The following is an 18,559-nucleotide window of genomic DNA, read 5'->3' as shown; positions in this document are numbered from 1 at the left end:
AGATATACAGCCTTGGAAACCCTATGCAGGGTCACTATGAGTCAGAACCGACTCCATGGCACATAATCACAACAACATAGGCTATATAATTGTAGATGTAATTATTCTCATCAGTTGATCTTGGGTCTAACCTAATCTTTCCTCTGTTGCTGAGAGGGGCAGGGGCCACAGCTTGAGGAGCTGAGGGCAACCCCTACAGACAGCCAACAAAGACAGAAGGACCACCGTCTCTCAACTGCAAGGAACTGAGTGTTGCCCATAACGTGAATGAGTTTAGAATTTCCCTTAGAGTCTCCAGGCAAGTGGACACCCAGATTCCAGCCTCTCAAAACCCTGAGAAGATTAGGCATCTGACTTACAGAACCGGGAAAACATAAATGTTAAGCTGCTAAGTGTGAACCTTTACTCTGCACCAGTTGGAAACAATACAAACACATAACACTTTCACATGTGTCAGAGATGAAAATGTACAGGTTGAATCCTATGAAGTTGCGCTTTATGTGACAGGTCAACATGGCTGCCCAGTGGCAATTTCATATGGTTCCCCACCCACCCCATCCCCTGCTGAGCAGTGCTTTTAATTTCTGGAGGATTCTGGCAGATTTTCTATGCAGTGTAAGGAACTATGATGACACAATTAGGTTTTTATATCACTTATGCAACAAACTGGAGTCCAGGTGTGGCGCTGTGGGATAAAGCACTGGACCGCAAGGTCGGTTTGAACCATAAGGTCAGCAGTTCAAACTCACCAGCCACTCCTTGAAAACTCCACACAGGGTCACTATGAGTTGGAACCAATCAACAGCATTTACCAACAATTACATTGTATAATGTTATACAGTCATACAAAGGAATGACGATTCACTATGTAATGGTAACGAAGGAGTTTCAAACCCTACTATGACTGAAACAAGTCAGGGTCACAACAGTTGTTGTTAAGTGTTAAGCGTTTTCAAGGAGCGGCTGGTGGATTTAAACTGCCGACCTTGTGGTTTGCAGTCCAGTGTTTATCCTACAGTGCCACACCAGGACTCCATGTAATGTAATGGGGCTTAAAAGCATATAGAAATTTCTACATCTCGATCAATTCGCCCACTGTCAACTGCTATAGATAAAAATGGCCATTCCTAAGCTAGTGCTTAAAAATATTTGTTGTACACATTCTTTTCTGGGTATGATCTATTTAGTAGCTATGTTTTCTCACCTTCATATAGATTGTGATACATCAGCTGGAGAGTAATCTATCTTCTGCGAAATTTAAGTATTTAAATTTTATTTAAATTATGATATTTATTTATAATTAAATCAAGTTCTATATTATCTAATCCTGTTCTCATCATATCCCTTAAGGACCACTGGTTGCACAACAGTTAAGTGCTTGGCTGTTAACCAAGAGTTTGATGGTTTGAACCCATCAAATCTATCCCATTGCCAGCCAGTTGATTCTGACGCACAGTGATTCAAGAGGACAGAGTAGGAACCCCTCTAGGGTTTCCCAAGCTGTCTTCTTCACGAGAGCTGGCTGTAAGAGTCTTGAGTGGCTGGTAGGTTTGAACCACCGACCTTTAGTAGCAGCTGAGTGCTTAACCACTGTGCCACCAAGGCTTCTTCCATAAAGCTGACAGCCTAGAAAACCCCATGGGGTAGTTCTACTCTGTTTCATGGGGGCAACAGCCAACAGCAACAACGTCCCTGAAGGATGAAATGAACCCCACCTGTTTTACAGACGACCCTTTCAACCACCAGAGGCAGATAGGTGGAACAAATCACACCTGTGGAAGGGACCAAATGTCACTGGTTAGGATCTTAAGGAATAATTGATAAAAGACATCAGGCTGTGATTGAGACAGCGGAAGGACAGAAGACAGATCCTGAGCCCCAGATCTCTTGGGTTGTTACGTCTCTTTGAAGCCCCTGTGATTCTCAAAGTTCCAATCTTTCCCCCAACACTCTCCTTCCATTAAACTTTCAGCCCAGTGCCCTCGCCCTTCACAGAGGAAGCTCTGCTGAAAGTTACTGACCTGCGTTGATTACTGCATCAAAGTATCCCGGAAAGTTCTGGTTAATTTTAATATAAAGGTCCACTCTGGAGACAGCTAACTCAACCTCGGCACGACTGAAGAGTCCCTTTCTCCGCAAGTACCCCTCGTATTTTGTCTTGTTCATGGGCACCACCAAGATATAGCGAGGCTCAAAATAGGAACACTTCAAACTTCTGACACCCTGTGTGTTTCAAGGGAAGGTAGTAAAAGGTCATGAATGGAGCTACTGATTTGGAGACAAGTATCTTAGTGAAGCATTTACTTCATCTGTGTAACTGGTTACTCTTTGCCTATAAATATCTCAAGGTTAGATTACATTACTCTGCTTATCACATATTAAATTGCCATAGAAAAGATTCAAATTCATTCCACGTCAAATTAATCGTTCTATAAACATGGCCATTATCAAAGAAAATCGCTGGATGCAGAATAGCTACATTCATAGCAGTTGTTGTTGCTACGTGCAGGTCACTTCCAACTCGTAGAGACGTTGTATAGGGTTTCCGAGAAGCAGCTGGTGGGTTTAAACCACTGACGTTGTGGTTTGCAGTCCAGTGCTTATCCCACAATGCCACACCAGGAGTCTTTCATAGCAGTACAGCCTCTTTATTTCGGAGGAGTTATTTACATTTCAAAGGACATCCCTGCCCCACTGGAAGATAGAGACTTTCCCTGAGCGAAGAGGCTTCCTTTGTCATCTCCTTGGGGACCGGTTCCCATCACCTCTCTGTCTTTATCCACAGCAAGGGAAGTTTATGTTTATGGTGACCACAGTTCTCCAGAACAAACATGCAACAGGAGCCTGAAATTGAGGAAGGCAGACACAAGGTCTTGGCGCTCCTGAACTCAAAAGACAAAGTGAGCTTTGTATCTGCCTTGCCCAAGGAGGGAACTCTGTTGGGAAAAGGCCCTTTTGGTGCTAACTAGCGTGGAAATAAAAAATTGTTGTTGTTAAGTGCTGTTGAGTCAGTTCTGACCCATAGCAACCCTGTATAGGGTTTTTGAGGAGCAGCTGGTGAGCCTGAACCGCTGACTTTACTGTTCAAACCACTTTTGCAGCCCAGCGCATTAACCCACAGCGCCACACCAGGACTCTGCAATAAAGAACGTTGTTGTTGTTGTTTATGTGCCGTGGAGTCAGTTCAGACTCATAGAGACCCTGTACAGGGTTTCCGAGGCTGTAAATCTTTACAGGATCAGAAAGCCTCATCTTTCTCCCACGGGACAGCTGGTAGTTTTGAACTGCTGACCTTGCGGTTTGCAGCCCGATTAATAACCACTACGCTACCAGAGCTCCTTGAAATAAAGAATAGCTCTCTTAAAAAACAACAACAAATAAAAACAAAACCAATATCTGACAAGAAAGCACTGAAGGATTTTGAAGTTAGAAAAGGTAAGGAGCAGAAGGAACCACGCTGGTTTAGATGAACAAGAGAATATTTGTGGGGCAGAGGACTCCAGGGGTAGAATTCTCATCTTCCATGAGAAAGACTGGACTCAATTCCCAGCCAACGCACCTGTTTAGGTTCAAATTCAGAAGGGAAAATCCTTCTGCATATGTAGGTGCCAAGAGATGAAAAAAGTGACGACGAGTCAGACCAGGAGACATTAGTTTATTGCAGGACAAAAAAAAAAAAAAAGAGAGAGAGAGAGTTTACAAACAGGGAAACTTACTAAACAGCACTCCCTACACCACCACCACTTGGCTGTCAGTGGAGATTTCTGCTGAACAAGTTTCAGTGGGGCTTCCAGAGTAGGAAGAAAGGTCTGGCAAGCTACATGGGAAAATCAGCCAATCAGAACCCTAGGAATGCTCAAAGTCCAGTCTACAGCTGGTCATGGAAGTGGTGCAGGACAAGTCAGTCTCCTGTTCTGTTGTGCACTGAGTTACTGTCAATACGGGGCTGACTCCATGACAGCTTCTAATAGTACCAGGAAGCACACCGATAGAAGTAACCCAAGAGGATCGGCAGGTCCTGGTATTGGGAGAGATCGGGCTCTGGAGAAGGACATCGTGTGTGGCAAAGTGGAGGGTCAGAGGAAAAGAGGAAAACCCCCAATGGGAGGTACTGACACAGTGGCAGCAGCAATGGGCTGACACAGAACAATGACATAGAGGAAGGCGCAGGCCCGGCGGGGTTTGGTTCTGTTGGACATGGGTCACTGTGAATTGGAACTAACTCAGTGGCACCTAACAGCAATTAGGTCTCTGAAGTTATAAAGGAAAAAATCTCCCTAGCAAATGAGCATCAGACGTCCCCCCCGTTCTGGTTTCTTGGAGTTTGGTCAAACTGGATCATTTTTATAACAGTTTTATTATGCTGATGATTACAAAAAAGTTGTGATGCTCAGTGAAGGTCAATTGGAAAAACAAACAAACAAGCAATTCTGTCACCTTTGAACATTTCAAATATTTAACAAAGTTTTTTATCTGTGAAACAAGTGGGTGGAATGTTCATGGTTTCACTCTGGGTCTCCATTTTGGAGAAACTTCAAAAGCTAGGAGTCGGGAGACTGCAGGAAGACAAGAGCTGAAATCTGGATGGCTACAGGAGTGTGAACAGGGCCATGTGTGTGGGGTGGGGGCGGGGTGCTAACAAGATGCCCAGGCATCTCCAGTGAAGAATCAGGGAAGAAAATTAAGCACAGGTTGTTATTGCTCAAACCGGGGTGGGGGTGGGGGACGGTGGGCATCCCCACACCTTGTAGGACCCCAGCTTTAGCGAATGTCACTTTAGACAAGTGGAGAAACCTGGGGCTACAAGTCACTGCTGCTTCTTGGTAACACCTCTACTACAGCTGTACAATTTATGGGAGCAGATCCCCTAAGCCTTTCTTCTGCACTGTCACTGTGTGGGACTCGCTTAATGATGCATGCAGGACTCACAGTAACCCGCCTTTACATCGTTTCTGAGGCTGTAAATCTCTGTAGGAGAAGAGAGCCTCATCTTTCTCCCGTGATGGAGTAGCTGGTGGACTCGAACCACCGATCCTGAGGCTCACAACCCAATAGCTTAGTGAAGGAGAAACAGGAAATAAATTTTGAGTGGCAGTTCTATTCAGAATAGAGGTACCAATTCTGGCATTGCCAATTTAACTCTTGACATTTAATTTTCACAGGTCTTGACTCCCCCAGATTAACGACATACTCAGTGGCTCATGCATTATTACTCATTCCTCTTGTGCCAGGCATAGTGTCCTGCCAATGGTCACCGCCCTGACCCCAATCTCTCTATGAATACAAACTCACACACCCATGAACATACACTGATTGAGGGAAAACACATACCTCTATTTCCATGTGAATACAGCTTGCTAAGCCATCCCTGGCAATGCCTTCCACGGTGTCTCGGTTCAGCCCATAATTGTGATCCCCGTAACGGAACGTCAGAATGAATTTCCCCTGGAATTGGAAACACACCAAGATTCTCATATCACAGTTGCTGTGATGGGGTGACGAGAAGTCAAACCACTCGGTGTCTTGTTTTCATAGGAATCCCTAAAAGTTACAAATCTTAGCAGATGTATCCGAATGGCAATGGACTTAGAAAACCTAACACCAAATTGTGGTGGAGATGTGTATTCGAAATTCTTAGCTGACCAAAAAAAGAAAAAAAAAAAAAAAAAATGGGGGGATGATGTTGGAACTAATCTTCTGATAAAAGTAAGAGAAGAGTTAAGATAGTGATATTTATGAGTCTCTACTATAAAAAACCAGTTTGCTTATTAACACCACCACTCCCTCAAAAAAAAAAAACAAACGGAGCCACACACCTTCACTACTGGAAGAGAAAAAGGAATAATAGCTCGCCTTTTGCCTTAGCCATTTCAGCTGTGCCAGAATACCGGGGAGCCCAGGGAAGGCTTCCAGTCCTCCAAAGCCTTGCATTCCGAGGTAAGCCATGAACATTGGGTCATTCTTGTCAGCCACGAATTACAGGACACCCTAAAAGCTTTGTATCCTGAGATAAGCCCTGAAAAATAGACCCATCTCGTGGTTCCTCAGAGAGACAGCTTGTTATTAAAACTGCCCCACACACTATTCCCTAGACGTGCTCTCTACCCACTGGACATCAATGCTGAACCATCAATATTGACACCATGCTGTGTTCTGGAAGTCCAGTTCTTCAAAAAGTGGTCCCCAAAAAAGGCATCTCTAGAAATCGTAAGTAAACCTTTGACAACATTGCTTTCTTGAGCCACTAGATCCAGTCTCATCTGATGACAAGAGATAGAGATACACAGACGACTTTGGTAGTCTGACTCCTCGTGATTTAAAATCAATGGCAAGGTGAGTGTCCCCGGGGCTTTTACACCATCATCATGGTGAAGAACAGTGGTTCCAGCTGCCCTGAATCCCTTGGGCCTCAGAACTGACCTCAGATGTTCTGGAGACCATCAGGATGGGAAGGGTTGTAGCCTGGCCAGGAATTGGTGTGTGGAATGGTCAGGAGACAGATATCATTTGGGCTGAGGCATCTGAGGAGGATGATTGTGGGTGATGAAGGAAACCCATGCTCCCCAAGATCAAAGGTACTTTAGGTATGGCATGAATTCTAAAACATACACACCTCAACTATTAACAACCTGTACACTACGCCCCTTCAGGCCATACCCTCTTTATTGTTTGGAGCAAATACTGTGGTCGTATACGAGGGTCATTCAAAAAGCACTGCTATAAAATCATTGAAACCTTTATTAAACAAAACTATCAAAATGTGAAGCTATTGGTTCTGGTAAGCAGTTCAAAACTACCAGCAGTTTCTGTGGGAGAAAGATGAGGCTTTCTGCTCCCATAATGATTTACAGCCTCGGAAACCCAGTACAGGGTCGCTGTGAGTTGGGGCCTACTCCACAGCACATAACCACCACCACCATCACCACCACCAGTCATGCCTGCATGAACTGGTACTCTAGTAGTAAGACTTTTTGATTCACCATCTTCTATAAATATACACATATATTCAGGAGAAAGACAAGGCTTTCTGCTTTCATAAAGGTTTATATCTTCGGAAACTTTACACAGGGGTGCTATGGATTAAACTGACTCGACAGCACTTAACAACAACACATACATACATACCTATATAAGGAGCTCTGGTGGCACTATAGAATAAGCACTGGACTGCTAACCACAAGGTTGGCAATTCAAACCCCCAGCCTCTACAGGAGAATGACATGGCTTTCTACTCTCAGAAAGATTGATAGTCTCAGAAACCCTACACAGAACTTCTATGAGTCAGAACCAACTCAACAGTGTGTAACAATGACACGTGTGTATGTGTGTGTGTATATTTATCACTCATATACACAGATAGACATCTGTATTTTCTTTTGGATAGGTAAACGTTGTCAAGTCACTGCCAACTGATGGTCACCCCACATGCGCAGGGTAGACCTACTCCACAGGGTTGTGACATTCAGGGAGCAGATTGCCAGCTTAGTCTTGTGAGGTAACCTGTGGGTGGATCTGAATCACCAACTTTCAGCTGGGAGTTGAATGTTTCACAGTTTGTACCACCGAGGGGCTCTAGATAGATAGGTAGCCAGCTAGCTTCCTGAATCTTCTGTTTACTGTGACTCACCCTGTTTTTAAAAGGTCTACCTAAATCACTTCTCAAAAATATGAGTTTACAAAAGAGGGAACAAGTCCTTACAGCAAGAATCATTCCCACCCCCTCCACACACAGAGTAGACAGGGATGGGCAACTTGGACATTGGCTACCCAAAATGGGGGGTGGGGAGCTACAAAGGCAAGAAGTGACTGGCTTACAAGCTTTCAAGAGGGAACCTAGATCCAGAGGGCCTGGAGGAAGGTAGAATCTCCAGTGAGAAGGATTCAATCTGACTAGCCGGGGCTGATGCAATGAAATACAGACGGGTCTCTTGTGATACAATTGTGAATAATTGTTATCAGGACTGATTGTGAGGGTTGGAAATGTAAAGGTAGACGTCTTATAGCAAGGAGGGGAGTGATTAACTTTTCAGTCTAGGAGTGGAGGTCCCTAGGATCATCAAGGGAGAAGAGCAGAGAGTGGGACCCTACCCAGAGAAGCAGTGATGCCTGAAATGGAGCCAGAGATGATGACGTGGAGCAATGGAGCAGCTGGAGACTTTAGATCCAGAGAGGGAGAGCGACTGTGTGCTGAAGACCTGGGGGGCACGGGGGAAGGATTGCATGGAGGGGATTGTAACCATGGCAATGAGACCATATACGATAGAATGAATGTAAAACCAATGTTCTCCCATGTAAACTATCACATAATTCACAATAAAACATTTAATATATATATATGAGTTTATTTACTTGTGTGTACAAATGTCTCTATCTGCAGATCCCAAAAATCTTATCTGGAAGGGTCTGAGGCTGGGAAGACTCTTGGGCTGTACTTATGTATAGAGAAAAGAACCCCTTAGACAAATGTGTTCAGAGTTAAGATGAAGCGGTACCCCAGCTTTGGGCTTGTGGTGCCCCCTCATTTCTTCTTGCACACGGATTTCTTAATAAATAGCAAAAACCTTATTTCACAAGTCCAGGGGTATGGTCTGATTTCCACAAGACTGGGGAAGACTATTGCAGGTGAAAGGTATTGATGAAGAAAGTGAGCACAGATAGGCACGCATGTCAGTCTGTGTGTCTGTCAGAGTGGGCAGGTGGGATGTCTGTCCAGGAGGTCCCAGAGTGAGGGATGATTTCTGGAGTGTACTGTTTAGTGACAGCTGCTTGTGTGGGTGTGATGGGCAAATCTGACAATGAGTTCATAGTATGAAATTTCATCTCTCTTCAAGGGAAGGAGATTGGAGGGAAAATACAAGTTGAAGAAAATCCCATTATATTGAAGCATTATTTTATATGTTAGCAGTGAGTGCTTCTGAAGCACAAGAGGATTCTGTGGAGGTGTCTATAATAAAACTAAATGCAGTCTAGAAGTACAGTGATTTCTTTGGCTAGGAATTGAACCCAATTTATTTGAGTGCAGATGTGCCAAGGTCTGGGACATCAGGGAAGCGGATGTCAGATATACTGAGAACAGATAGAAATCTACTTGGAAGGAGAAACGAGGGGGGCACCACCAGCCCAAAGCTGGGGTACCGCTTCATCTTAACTCTGAACACATTCGTCTAAGGGGTTCTTTTCTCTATACATAAGTACATCCCAAGATTCTTCCCAGCCTCAGACCCTTCCAGATAAGATTTTTGGGATCTGCAGATAGAGACATTTGTACACACAAGTAAATAAACTTGTATTTTTGAGAAGTGATTTAGGTAGACCTTTTAAAACCAGGGTGAGTCACAGTAAACAGAAGATTCAGGAAGCTAGCTAGCTACCTATCTATCTAGAGCCCCTTGGTGGCACAAACTGTGAAACATGTAACTCTCAGCTGACCCGAGAAAAATATACTATAGACTCTAAGCAGAGAAACGAATACGAGTTTGGGGAACTAGTTGTCTCTCAAGCTAAGGAGTACTGGGAGATTGCTTTTTACAAATACCAACAAAATGACTCAAATGTCCATTAAAGCTTTTAGAAATAGAGCCAAAATAGAGCTCTGAGCCACTGGTGAGTCCCGCCGAGTGGGTTCTGATTCCTGGCGACCCTGTGTAGGGTTTCCGAAGCTATAAATCTTGATGATAGCAGAAAGCCTCCTCTTTCTCCTGAGGAGTGCCTGGAGGATTTAAACTGCTGACCTTGTAGTTAGAAATCCAACGTGTAACCCTCATGCTACCAGGGCAAATTCTTTATAATTCTGTCTCCAAAACAGCGTTCTAGGTGCCCTGGTAGCGTAGTGAATTACAAGCTAGGCTGCTAACCACAGTCAGCAGTTTGAATCTACCAGTCACTCCCCAGGAAAAAGATGAGGTTTCCTGCTCCCATAAAGATTTACAGCCTTGGAAACCCTGTATAGGGTCGCTATGAGTCAGAACGGACTCAACGGCACACAACCACCAATGAATAAGAGTTCTCAGAGAAAGAACTATAGAGAATTTTCCAGATGTTCATTGTTACAAGGTTGAGGGTTGGGGAACTGCCTGGAGACTCTTGAGCCATCTTGTTTGTCCTGAGAACAAGCACCACGTGTGGACTCAGAGTCGGTCATTCATCATTAAACTTGTGAAAGCTGAGAGCCGAGTGAGCACTAAGCCACGTGCACTATTGCAGGGGCGCAGGGAGAGCAGCAGGTGAAGGGAGGAAAGGGTAGATGTGGCTAGTTCAGCATCACTGCTCAGATGGTGAGCTTTCAAGAGCAGAACCATCCAAGAGAGCTTCAAAAAGTTCATGGGAAAATTCCATTATCTAGTCATTCCATTTTTCCATGAACTTTTGGAATAGCCTTCATAGATAAATCCTTAATAAGGTTCAGCCATAGGCTTCAGAGGGTGGGGGATGGGGGAAAACTGGCCTAGAACTCATTTGTTAGTATTTCAAAAGGATGATAATGAATAGAAATAAGGCTTCTGGCAAAAAGAACATAAAAGGCTAATAGACCCAGGGATTATGATGATGAGCTGAGGCATTCTTTCAGCCAAATGGAAGGCCCCTGTGTTGATTCACTGACATTAACATCCACTCTAGATACAAACGGGGCTAGGGCTCTGAGGATAAACTTAGCTTGCGAAGGCCAAGAGGGAGCAAATTGTTTTTAAGAAAATGAACTCAGAGCCAAAGGTGCTATAAATTATGAACAGTGACTTGATTGTGAAAGTCTCAGTTAAAAAATATAAACATATATATCAAACAGACTTAAATTGAGCAAGATTGTTCTGAGTTTCCATGAAATGGACAAACGCAGGATAGATACTCTACACACTCTTAATCCTCAGTGTATCAGACTGGGGTGGTTTGTGTGTTGCTGTGATGCTAGGAGCTACGCTACCAGCATTTCAAATACCAGCAGCGTCAGCTACAGTGGATAGGTTTCAACGGAGCTTCCAGGCTAAAACAAACTAGGAATAAAAGCATGATGATCTACTCTGAAAGTCTGTCAATGGAAACCTTACGGATAAGAGACAAGGAGAAAACCCTCACTGACATGGATTAACACAGTAGCCTGTGTTTATTAACACAAGCTTGCCAATGGTCACTGAGCTGGTGTAGCACAGGGCAATGTTTCCTTCTGTTGAACACAAGTCATCGTGAGTCAGAGCCGATGTAACAGCAGCTAACGACAGTCAAAGAAATTCAGAGTCATCTCCCATCTAACAGGAAGGGTTCCCATCTACTTTAGCGAACAGCCTGGTCACCAAGACCTAGCACCTCTGAAACAGAACAGGAACGTGGATAACTCACGGCTGTCTATGTGTCTGGGACCAGCATATGGAAAGGCAAGCTCCATGTCTTTATCTGTCCTTAAGTTCACCAGTTAGAAAATGGCACAGAGAACAAGCAGAAGGATTATACTGTGGACTAGCATCTCAACGGTTAGGACTGCTCAACTCGGGGCTGCGTGTCTTGAGTAAAGCTGGATGAATAACCTCAGAGCTTGATCAGCACAAGAATTCTTATTAGCGCTTTTACTTCTGGTTTTGTAAAACATCCACTCATTCAGTCTTATTGGAAATTTACAGTTGTGTCTCCCAGACCAAACATCCAGAAGCATGTGAACAATGACGAACAAAGCGAAGAACACAAGCCAGGAAGCACAACTCAACGACATTCCATTTTGTGTTGTTTTAGCCTGTTTTCTATTGCTTTTGCCAAAGAACATGAACTTCTCATGCACTGAAAACAAAAGAGATTGTCCTTACCATGTGTAGCATTTCATCATAAACTTCCTGAGAGATAAAATGATAATCAACTCGGTCCCCTTCTCCAAAGTACGGTGGTCTTGTCGTGTGGCAGGCCCTGGAAACAGAACATACGGCCAAATCTGTTTCTACTAGGTTGGAATTCTAAACGGAAGATTTCAGTTCAAAATACATATTTTTATATACATTAAATTGATATGTTTTATAGGGATCAGAAAAGTCTTGGATTCCCAACAACTCATTATTATCTACCACACTTGTGAACCATCTCTTCTGCCATAAGATAATATTACTTTAAAACTATATATCAACTGTTATTGTTCATACACAAAGGGGCTTCAAAAACTAAATACAGGGTTCCAATTAGCCTAGGACTCCTAATCTCCTAGATGTTATTATGTTTTTTCCTTATTATATCCTGGAATTTGGTTTAAGGTTTAGATTATTGAGTAGTTTTAAAACAAGAAGAGAATAAGAGAATAGTTGGACACCTGACATGTGATTTCATGGATTCCTCACAAAAAATTGGAGGCCCTGGTGTGGCACTGTAGGATAAGCACTAGACTGCAAGGTTGGTTTGAACCTCAAGGTTGGTGGTTCAAACTCACCAGCCCCTCTTCGGAAACCCAAGGCGGGGTTCACCATGAGTCAGAACCGACTCACCTGCAGTTGGTTTGGTGTTTGTTTCTGGTGACGCAGTGGCTGAGTGCTCTGCTGCTGACCGAAAGTTTGGTGGTTTAAACCTACCTGAAGCTCCACAGAAAAAGAGGTGATGATCTGGTCTTGTAAAGATTGTTGTTGTCGGGTGTTGTGTAGTTGATTTTTGCCCATAGCAACCCCATGTGACAGTAAAACTGCCCCATAGGGTTTTCGTGGCTGTAATCTTTATGGAGGAGTCCTGGTGTGGCGCTGTAGGTTAATGCACCACACTGCAAAGCCATTTGAACTGCAAGGTCGGCGGTTTAAGCTCACCAGCTGCTCCTTGGAAACCCTATACAGAGTCACTATGGGTCGGAATTGACTCGATAGCACTTCACAACAACAATAGTCTTTATGGAAGGAGAACACCAGGTCTTCCTCCCATGGGGCAAGTGCTTAATCACTGTGTCACTAGAGTTCCTTTTGTAAAGACTGGTGTTGTTAAGCGCTGTCGACTCATAGCAACCCTGTATGAGGTTTCCGAGAAGCAGCTGGTGAGTTTCAACCACTGACCTTGCTGCTCAAAATGGCCTTGTGGCTGAGTGCTTAGTCTATAGCGCCAAAACCCTGAAGGCGGGTTCTGCTCTGTCAGATGGGGTTGCTATGAGTCGAAATCAACTTGATGGCACCAATGACAACTACAAAACATTACATTTCAAATGTGTACTCGGGAAAGAGCAGACTCGAGTAGCCTGTCAGAACCTGGCAACGTTTCTTTGTGGTTGGGGTGCACTGACTTTTTCAGAAATCTGGCAGAGACTTTGAAGTCAGAGGAGATAAATTGTGGTTTGGGGTCCTGAGCTGGGAGGCCTCAGCACAACCTTTCCCGTATACTGTGCTGAATCTACATTTCCCAAAGGGGTTGAGCAGCAGGGATTTTTTATTTATTTTTTTTAGCATTACTAAAAGGAAGACAAGTCCAAGAAGCAATCTGAAGTTTATAAGCAGGTAAACCAAGAGATTCTGTACAGATGTGGGGAATGCTGAGAGCGAGGTCCGCTTCCACTGTTGTTGTTAGGTGTCATTGAGTCGGCACTGACTCATAGCAACTCTATGCATAATGGAACGAAACATTGCCCAATCCTGGGCCCACCTCACTACTGTTGCCACACTTGAGTCCATTGACGCTGCCATTTTGCCAGTCCACCTCGCTGGAGTCCTCTTTTTTCTCTGACCCTCCACCATACCAAACATGATATCCTTCTCCAGTGACTGGTCTCTCTGACAGTATGTCCAAAGTATGAGAGACGAAGTTTGGCCATCCTGGCCTCCAAGGAGCATTCTGGCTGCACTTCTTCCAACATAGATCTTGCTGGTTCTTTTGGCAGCCCATTGCACTTTTAGTATTCTCCTCTGTGGAACCATCTAATTAATAAGAAGGACTCGAGGTGACTGCAGGTTTTTGAATCGGCCATCCAGTTTTCACATCTACAGCGGATCTCTGTGACGTATGCTGTCCAAACTGGAACATGTTAGAAAGGGAATACTTCATAGTGAAAGCAACATTTCACTAAATGTCCTTAGAAAAGGGTGATGCCAAATTTTAGACCGAGAAAGGGGCTTGAGCCTTCATTCTCAGAAGCCTTCTTTCCCTTCCCTCAGTACAGCAGTGTTTGCAATTTACCAACAAACCCAGTCAGGGGAGAGGGAATCAGGAGGAAAAGGAATCCAGAAAGCGGAGCCAAGTAATGGGATATTCCAAAAACCCAGGCAAATGGAGCAGGAAGAAAAGATGTCTAGGAAGAGGGAGCAGATGGAGGCAGAAGGGAACGTCTCCGTGTGGCTCAGAGCAGGCAAATTTGGAATCCCAACTCAGGACCAGATTGTCTCCGGAAATCAGGAACTTCTTGTTACTGCAAATATTTAAGCAGGGGCTTGGCTGCCAGCTCACTTCACTCCAAGTACAGTCCCACATGCAGGCATGGTCATGAATGAACTTCTACCATGTTCTCACTGGCCTCCTTGTCGCCAACCCTTATACCCCCAAACTCTTTCCCAAAGTGCAGTCAGGATGAGCTTTCCAACATGCACCTCAGAGTATGCCATTCCTCTGCTTAGAAACCCTTAGGACCAGACCCGGCTATCTTTCCCCCTTCTGTGGGGTGTATTTCCAATTCACCACAAGTGCCTGTCCTGTTCTCTGCTGGGACGCACCACCTCCAGCTGCACCCGTTCCATCGTCTCTTAACTTCCAGCTTCACACAAGACCCTCTCCTCCTTCGTGAGTAGGAGCTCACCAAACTCTCTCGTTAAGTAGCTGTCTACCTCCCCTATAGACAGCGGGCTTCTAAGAGGACAAGACCCAGACAGGTATACCTCGTTTCAGTGCTCTGTGTTTTATGAGACTTCACAGATGATGCTGTTTTGTTTTTAAACAAATTGGAGGTTGTGGCAACCCCACATGAAGCAAGTCTATCAGCGCCATTTTTCCAATAGCATGTGCTTACTTAGTGTCTCTGTGTCACATTTTGGTCATTCTCAGAATATTTCAAACTTCTTCATAATGCTACGTTGCATACTTCATAGACCACAATATAGTGGCAATGTAACTTTTACATGCAACGGCATACCGGAAATGCAGGTGGCTTGCTTGATTTTGACAGTCACTTTACTGCGGTGTGTGTAATCTCACCTGCAGTATCTCCAAGGTCTGCCTGTCTGTCTGCTTCAGTCGCATCACGTGATACCTGGGTGACCAGGCTGAATGAAGAGGTGAATCACCCTATTCGTTTGTTACATCTGCAGAAACTGACACATTAAATCAGTCTGCATTTGAGTATCCATAGCTCATAACTTCCCATTTAGCTAAATATTGTTGTTGTAGTTGTTTACTGCTGTCCAGTTGGTTCTGATTCACAGTGATCCTATTTAGAGTTTCCAAGGAGTAGCTAGGGGCTTTGAACTGCTCCTTGTGGTCAGCAGTCCAGTGCTTATCCTACAGCACCACACCAGGACTCTTCATTTTGCTAACTAGCTGTGGATTTTTTGCTTGACTATGTTATACTGCTAAGGAGCTCTGGTAGCGCAGTGGTTATGAGTTGGGCTGCTAACCTCAAAGTCAGCAGTTTGAAACTACCAGCTGTTCCCTGGGAGAAAGATGAGGCTTTCTGTTCCCATAAAGATTTACATCCTCGGAATCCCTATACAGGGTCACTCACTGTAAGTCGGAACCGACTCCACAGCACATAACCACCACCACCACTGCTAACAATGAAAAATGAATGAAACTTTAAAAATACAGACACACATATTTTTATAGTCCCCATTATGAGAAGGCTATGAGAATGAGAGATTGCTGGGTAGTGCAAACAGTTCACACAGCTGGCTGTGAAATAACAGGTTGGAGGTTCCAGGTCAACCAGAAGCTCCTCAGAAGAAAGGTGTGGTGATCTGTTTATGAAAAGCCAGCTCTGGGAAATCCTACAGCGCATAGTTCTGCTCTGACATCCATGGTTCGCCACACATCAAAATCAACTCCAGGTGATAATGGATCAAAATCTTGATGGTGAATTCATAAACACCTCCAAGAACTCATATGACCAAGCAACATATGACATAAGAAAGCTTGGTCTACCAACCGTTCCCAACACAGGCGACATGTATGCATGTAACAGTGATTACAAGTAGAGAAGACCTACGTGGACTCACGTCACTTTGGTTTGCAGAATGGTTCCAGATTGATTCATTAGCAGAAGAGTCAGGATACTTCTGGGAAGCACCAGGTCTTTTTGGCCTCCTCTGACCTTGAACTCATTGTGTTAAATTTATCTTCTGAAAGATGCTCATATGAGCATAATGGCCCTCTATTATTTTTTATTCTAACAGCAAGTTTTAATGCATTTATATTTCTATTTAAAATATTTTAATCAATAAGTAATTATAGTGCATTTGCATCCTGTTGTTGTTGTTAAGTACTGTGTAGTTGGTTGGTTCCGACTCATAGCGACCCTGCACAGGGTTTCTGAGGCTGTAAATCTTTATGGGAGCAGAAAGCCTCATCTTTCTCCCGCAGAACAACTGGTAGTTTCAAACTTCCAACCTTGGGGTTGGCAGCCCGATTCTTACCCACTACGCTACCAGAGTTTTCCAAATGCGGAATGTAATTTTAGATCTCTAAACAACTGATCCACTCAAAATCGTATTTACATGATCTGAACATGTATAGCTTAAGGGAAGGAACTTTTCTCGAAACCACGGTGGGAAATAATTTGCATTTCATTTTCTCATTGTGCTATGTATCTCTGCAGTCATGTCCCTCGTTCGCCAACACACGCGCTGACCTAAAAGCAATTGTTTGTTCTATATAACGAATGAAAGAGGAAACCAGCCTGGGACAGCATGTGACAATTCTAGGTCTGATTCCCAGAACCTGAAACAAGCCAGAGACAGAGCCAGCTAGAAGCTATTTAGGATGATTGTTTTTTTCTGTTTACTTTCCCCTACTTTAACGAGGTTGTTAGGAAATCAGGTCCCGTGTGGTTCCAGCTGCGCTCAGCTGCTAACCTAAAGATTGGTGGTTCAAAGTCACCCAGAGGCATTGCAAAAGGAAGGCTTGGCGATCTGCTTCTGCACAGATTATTGTTTTTACTGTAGTTGGGTGCCCTGTAGCTAATTCTCACCCATAGTGACCCATGTGACAGAGGAGAACTTCCTATAGGGTTTTCTTCGCTGTCATCTTTAGGGACATAGATTGCGCGAGGTCTCTCTCCCATGCAGTCACTGGGTGGGCTGGAACAATCGACCTTTCGGTTAGCAGCCAAGCACTTAGCCCTTGTGCCACCCTGGTTCCTTCCATAAAGGTGACAGAAGACCCTATGGAGAAGTTCTACTCCATAACACACGGGATCACCATGAGTCAGGGTCAACAGCAATGAGTCTGGGTTTAATTAGGGACCCACATGGCACAGTTTCTGTTCGAAACCCAGACGTGCACTGGAAGTTCACCTGAGGGAAAACAAGAAAGTCCTCTTGCTGCCCTTCTGTGCCCTTTCTTCCTGAAATCTGCCTCTAACAGCAAAGACCCAGCAGGAGACCTGGGCCCTGACATGTTGTCAGCTAGTGTCCCAGCCTGGGACCGGGCAGGGCTGTCGGTGGCCATATCACACCACATGGTATCACCATTATGTGGACCTCAAAAGCTGACTAATTTCAAACCCCCTGAGAGTGAATTGGGCTGGCGTTAAGTAAAGCTACACATTTGGAGGATTCGAGTCAACGCCGATCCAAAAACCAAACCCACTGCCACCAAGTGGATTCTGATCCATAGCAGCCTGTACAGCGTCTCCCAGACTGTCGATCTTTATAGAAGCACACAGCCTCATGTTCCTCCTATGGAGCAGCTGGTGGGTTTGAACCACCAACTTTTCAGTTAGCAGTCCAGCACATAACCCACAGCACCACTATTTCTTCTTAAGTACCATCAAGTTGGTTCCTGTATAGGGTTTCTGAGGACCTTCTGTCCTTGTGCTTCAAACCGACCCTGCGGTCAAGTGCATTACCCTGCAGCACCACACCAGGGCTCCACAACACCACTGTTGTTGTTAAGTGCCGTTGAGTCAATTCTGACCCAAACCAGCCCTGTGTAGGGTTTCCAAGGAGCAGCTGATGAGCTTGAACAGCCAATCTTGCAGTTCAAATGGCTTTGCAGTCTGGCACATTATCCCACAGCACCACACCAGGACTCCACCAGTGTTGTTAGGTGCCACTGCATCGGTACCGACCCATAGCGACCTTATGCACAGCTGAACAAAACACTGCCCAATCCTGGGCCAACCTCACTATTGTTGCCACACACGAGTCCATCAATGCTGCCACTCAGCCAATCCATCTTATTGGGGGTCTTCCTCTTTTTCTCTGACCCTCCACCTTACCAAACTTGACATCCTTCTCCAGCGACTGGTCCCTCCTGACAATATGTCCGAAGTACGAGAGACGAAGTTTGGCCATCTTGGCCTCCAAGGAGCACTCTGGCTGCACTTTTTCCAAAACGGATCCATTGGTTCTTTTGGCAGCCCATGGCACTTTCAATATTCGCCTCCAACACCATAACTCAAAGGCATCAATTCTTCTAC

General features: G+C 44.6%; 1 protein-coding gene across 1 annotated transcript in view; it reads right to left on the bottom strand.

Annotated features, from left to right (window-relative positions):
- Nucleotides 1-18,559, bottom strand: part of LRGUK (leucine-rich repeats and guanylate kinase domain containing) — a 139,428-nt gene that overhangs the window by 51,338 nt on the left and 69,531 nt on the right. The window contains exons 13-15 of the mRNA XM_006861226.1: nt 11,790-11,886; nt 5,332-5,445; nt 2,022-2,223 (exon numbers count right to left, since the gene is read on the bottom strand). Of these exons, the coding sequence (XP_006861288.1) occupies nt 2,022-2,223; nt 5,332-5,445; nt 11,790-11,886 (413 nt within the window). The remainder of the gene's footprint in view (nt 1-2,021; nt 2,224-5,331; nt 5,446-11,789; nt 11,887-18,559) is intronic.

This window comes from Chrysochloris asiatica, unplaced genomic scaffold, assembly GCF_000296735.1.
Source record: "Chrysochloris asiatica unplaced genomic scaffold, ChrAsi1.0 scaffold00041, whole genome shotgun sequence".
Classification (NCBI taxonomy): Eukaryota; Metazoa; Chordata; class Mammalia; order Afrosoricida; family Chrysochloridae; genus Chrysochloris; species Chrysochloris asiatica.
The sequence above is the reverse complement of the archived record's forward strand: the minus strand, read 5'-3'. Positions and strand labels throughout refer to the sequence as shown.